The sequence below is a fragment of the Guillardia theta genome, assembly GCF_000315625.1.
Source record: "Guillardia theta CCMP2712 unplaced genomic scaffold GUITHscaffold_224, whole genome shotgun sequence".
Classification (NCBI taxonomy): Eukaryota; class Cryptophyceae; order Pyrenomonadales; family Geminigeraceae; genus Guillardia; species Guillardia theta.
In genome coordinates, this window is record NW_005434452.1 from 71,219 (window position 1) to 75,643 (window position 4,425).

The window sequence follows — 4,425 nt, forward strand, 5'->3', positions numbered from 1 at the left end:
TCATCTCCATCATCATTTCCATCTCCATTATCTCCATCACCATCCTCACCTCTCTTTGCCTCTTCCTCTGTCACTTCTCCAAAGTAGAACTTCACTCCGTGGGTTGAAATCTTCCCCTCCGTCGTGCTGTTCCACGTGATTTTCTCCCCCTGCCCAACGGCAGTGAGCTACATGAAAGCGTGTCGGGAAGGGAACGAGGGAGAGATCACGGTAAAGTAACAACAAACAAACTACTCTGTGTGTTCCAAACATCCTCAAGATATTGCAAGCACAATCAATGCTGACATCCCCTGACATGTCCATCATCATCATCATCATCTTTCCCTTCATCTCCATCATCTTCAAAATCATTTCTCTCCATCGCCATCGCCATCACCATCGCCATCGCCATCGCTATCATCGTCGTCAACATCGACAACCAAACCTGCTGTCGTGCTTCAAAGCTTGCAGCGAGGTCTAGAGTCCGCTGAGGGATCGCAGTCGGGATCGGAGCTCCCAGCTTACTGAACAAAGCAGCAACGAGAGTTGTGCCGAACGTCATCTGCTCCATGTCCACCGCCTGACCCCACGGCAGGTCAGAAACTGACTCCTCCTCCACACCCCGCACGAAGACCTCGATGTCTACAGCCGCGTCTCCCAGCATGTCGTACTGCCTCCTCTTCTGGGGATCCGACAGAACCTGAGGACAGCAGACGGGTGAGGAGGAGGAGCTGCACCTAGAGGCGGCCTTACCGCGTATGCAGCGGAGATCTCTTTGAATCTTTCTTCGAGCTTAAGAAGCGTCAGTCAAGCAGGAAGCAGGGAGCAGTCAGAGCTACCTCAGCATCGCCCGCCGTCTTGTCCGGGTGGTACTGCAACGTCTGATGTCAGTGGATCCTCCAGGAGGGCTGACCCACCTGGATCGCAAGCTTCCGATAAGCACTCTTGATCTGACCATCTCCTGCTCCTTTGGGCACTCCGAGGATCTGTTCATGCTGTAAGTGGAGCCGGATACCTCTCATGAGGCCCAAGGACCTTGTAGAAGTCCAGACTCTTCTTCTGATCCGCAGTCTTGGACATGTTCTCAAGTGTTGAGCACAGGAACTGCTGTCTTGCTTCGGAACCTGTCTTCCTGACACTCCCTTGAACTCTCCTGCACTCAGACTGTAGGCTTGTCCCTCTTCTCCTTCTCTCTTCTCTCTTCTCTCCTCTCCCTACTCTCCTCCTTCCTACCGCCTTGTGTGGCTCCCTCCTTGTCACCAAGAAACTCATCACCCACATTCCCTTCCTGAACTCTTGCAACGCCTGTTGCAACGCCATGTTGCAACCGTTGAACGCTGCCTGAGAGCGGCCCGGCCTCACGCGGCGCCCCCCCCCCGGGGCTCGCCCGGCCCGGCCCGGAACCGTCCCCCGACGACCGTCGGACCGGACGCCCCCGGCACCGTCCTGACCCGGGCCGGAGTCTCGGTCCCCCGCCGCGGCCCGGGCCGCCGCTCAGCCGCTCGGCGGCGGCCGGCAGCCGCTGAGCCAGTGAGCGCCCGGCGCAGCCCGGCGGACCCCGTGAGGTCCTACTATGTCGCGGGGGCCGCGGCAGTGCACGGTGCGGCGGGGCCGCCGGCAGCCCTGCCTCAGAGGCTCAGTCTCAGGACAGTGTCACTGAGTCAGCTGTATGTAGCGGTTTGGATACGAACGAGTAACGGTAGTAACGGTAACTCAACTTGACTCCTTCGGCCAGGGTCGGGCTGTCTAGAGTACGAGAGGACGGCCTCTTGGAGAAGAGGGGGTACTTCTGTAGGGGAAAAGGGGGGTACTCAGGGAGCCTCAGGGTTCTTTGCCCGACAAACAACAATGCGTCCCTGGCAGTTTCTCCTTGCCGCAGTGCCTTCCTCTGTCCTCCTGGCGCCTACCTCCCTGAGTCGTCCCTCGTTCCTCGTTCCTCCTCGTTCCTCCTCGTTCCTCCTCGTTCCTCCTCGTTCCTCCTTGCTCGTCCTTCCTCCTTGCTCGTCCTTCCTCCTTGCTCGTCCTTCCTCCTTCTTCGTCCTTCCTCCTCTCTTCTCCACGACTTCTTCCTTCCTCCTTCATCGTTCCTCCCTCCTCCTCCTCGTCGTCCTCCTCCTCCTCCTCTCCCCTTCTCCTTCCTTCCTTCCTCTTCATCCTTCCTCCTCCCTCCTCCCTCCGAGCCGCCCTAAGAGCTATAGTTGAGCCATCTTAAACTTGAAGATTTCTTCAACTTGTCTCTAGAAATAGCATGGCCTTGACCAACAAGAATAGGCGAGACTGTCAGGATGATAGGAAAGAACAAGTCAGTGAAGCGACATGTCAAAAGGAACTAGGGCTGTTGGAGAGAAGCAGCAAAGGTCTCTTGCAGGGCAAACTAACTTGACTTGAGCAGGAGGAGAGAAGGAGGATCAGGCATCATGACCAACCAAGGTTTGCTCGTCGTTGGTAAAGGATCCAAGAAACTGGAGGAATCTCTATCAGCCAAGCCACTCGAGAAGAGACGTGACAGCACCAGCATCAGCACCAGCACCAGCACCAGCACCAGCACCAGCAGCACCAGATCAAGTCCCAGCACAAGCTCCAGCACAAGCACGAACAGCAGTAGCTCGAGCAAACATGCGATAGTGCTTGAAATTCCAAGATGCCTACTGGTAGACAAGCTGGGACTGAGCTCGTCCAGGTTGCGGGTAGAGGGAGTGGGTTCGAGCAAGTCGCTGCTCAAGAGCCAGCGAGAGGTCGAGAGGGAGGCGGAAGAGGAGGGGCTTGTCAGGTCAACAGTCACTGTACAGGAACCAGGTGCTCCTTGCTCTTGCTTGACCTGCTCTTACACGACGTTCCTCTCACAGCTCGAAGGCCGATGAGCGAGAACAAGCCGAGCAGGAGGACTGAGGAGAGCGATAAGGAGGAACAAAGCAGTAGCACCAGCAGCAGCTTCTACCAGTACCTCGACCGCAAGAAACCAAGTTACGTCAGGAAGGTCCTGTACAACAAGCTGCAGCTCTCCAACGCCTCTCTGAGTCGTCAGACGTCGCCGAGGAAGTTCGAGCAGCACTTCATGGTCGAGCACCTTCCGCTCAAGACTCGAAGCATGCGCAAGGAGGCGAGGGAGATCAAGAGCTGGTTCCAGGGCCAGTGCAAGATCGTGCTGGGAAAGTACCGTAACTCCAAGCGCGCGAGCATGGGAAGAGATGATGTTGGTCAGGGGGTACAGAGCCTTGTGGATTACGTGCAGTCAAGCAGAGAGCTGGTGACCGACTCGCTGCGGCGAATGAGCAGGGAGATGTCCCTGGAGTGCTCGGAGCAGGGCGAAGCGCTGAATGTGATCCTCCTCTTCAACTCCGACGTCTTCTCCTCCATCCTCGCACACCTCGAAAAGATCGTCCAAGACTGCCGCGAGCGAGAACAGGAGAAGATCCGGCGGGTCAGCGGGCACAGCAGCACTACGCGGGAGGAAGTGATGGTAGACGACGAGGAAAGCGGTGGACATGAGGAGGAGGATGTGAAGGCGCAGGGAGAGCGAGAGGAAGAGCTGATGTTGGAGTTGATGAGCAGAGAAGAAACGGTCACCAAACTCTCGAACAAGTACGAGAGGACCAAGAAGCTGTGCAGGAAGCTGACGCATCAGCTGACGACACTGAGAGACATTTTGAACGATGCTCAAGACGGCTTCAAGACTTGCTCCGACGCTGATTCTGCTAAGATGCTCCTTCACAGCTTCTCCTGGAGCAGGCGACCTGAGAACCAGCGGCACAAACAGGAGGCGCACAGGCTGGGGTACCGCGATGACCCGCAAGACATCTTGTCGTCTATCACAGCTGAGAAGATCGAGAGCTGGGAGAGCATGCACGACAGCATCTTCGACAGACTCAACGATGCTGGAGAGAAGCTGGTGCAGCTTGAAGCAAGACTGCAGGTGCACGACGAGAGCATGCGCGAACTTGAGCTGGAGAATGCCCAGCTGAAGAAAGCATGCCTCGACCTGGAGATGTCCCTTGAGCGTGAGAAGTCAACCTGCGAGGTGAGAAGTGGGGATGAAGCGCACGATTGAGACGCTCTAGAGCCTCTAACGACGTCAGACGACCAGAACGTTGTGGATGAAGAACTTCAATGACCTTGACGCCGCCGCCGCCGATGCAGCTGATGGACTTGACGATGATAGAGGAGAAAGGAGGGAGAGGATAGCGAGGATGATGATGATGATGATGATGATGATGATGATGATGATGATGATGATGTGTGTATTGGTTGTGTTAGGTGGAGTTGTTGTTGATAATGATGATGATGAGAAGATATATGAAGAGTGAGGTTCTGTATACTACATAGATCTTTCCATCACCAGCATGTCAATCTGTGTTTTACGCGCGAGTTCATTCGTTCAAGAAAGAAATCTCGTTCAGGAGGAGGAGATGAAAATCCTTTCCGTCGTAATCAATCACATCGACACAG

General features: G+C 55.6%; 2 protein-coding genes across 2 annotated transcripts in view; one reads left to right on the plus strand and one right to left on the minus strand.

The window, feature by feature from the left end:
* GUITHDRAFT_148588 (hypothetical protein) overlaps window positions 1–1,059 on the minus strand; it is a gene marked incomplete at both ends in the record, with an annotated part of 2,480 nt that extends 1,421 nt beyond the window's left edge. Inside the window, 6 exons of the mRNA XM_005819433.1 lie at window positions 50–167; window positions 425–679; window positions 733–771; window positions 819–851; window positions 897–965; window positions 1,015–1,059. Of these exons, the coding sequence (XP_005819490.1) occupies window positions 50–167; window positions 425–679; window positions 733–771; window positions 819–851; window positions 897–965; window positions 1,015–1,059 (559 nt within the window). The remainder of the gene's footprint in view (window positions 1–49; window positions 168–424; window positions 680–732; window positions 772–818; window positions 852–896; window positions 966–1,014) is intronic.
* A 1,236-nt stretch (window positions 1,060–2,295) lies between these two features.
* Window positions 2,296–4,027, plus strand: GUITHDRAFT_148589 (hypothetical protein; the record flags this gene model as incomplete). The annotated part of the gene is made up of 3 exons (XM_005819434.1): window positions 2,296–2,336; window positions 2,372–2,775; window positions 2,826–4,027. 3 exons carry the CDS (start codon window positions 2,296–2,298, stop codon window positions 4,025–4,027), a joined length of 1,647 nt encoding a protein of 548 aa, XP_005819491.1.
* Window positions 4,028–4,425: the final 398 nt, after the last annotated feature.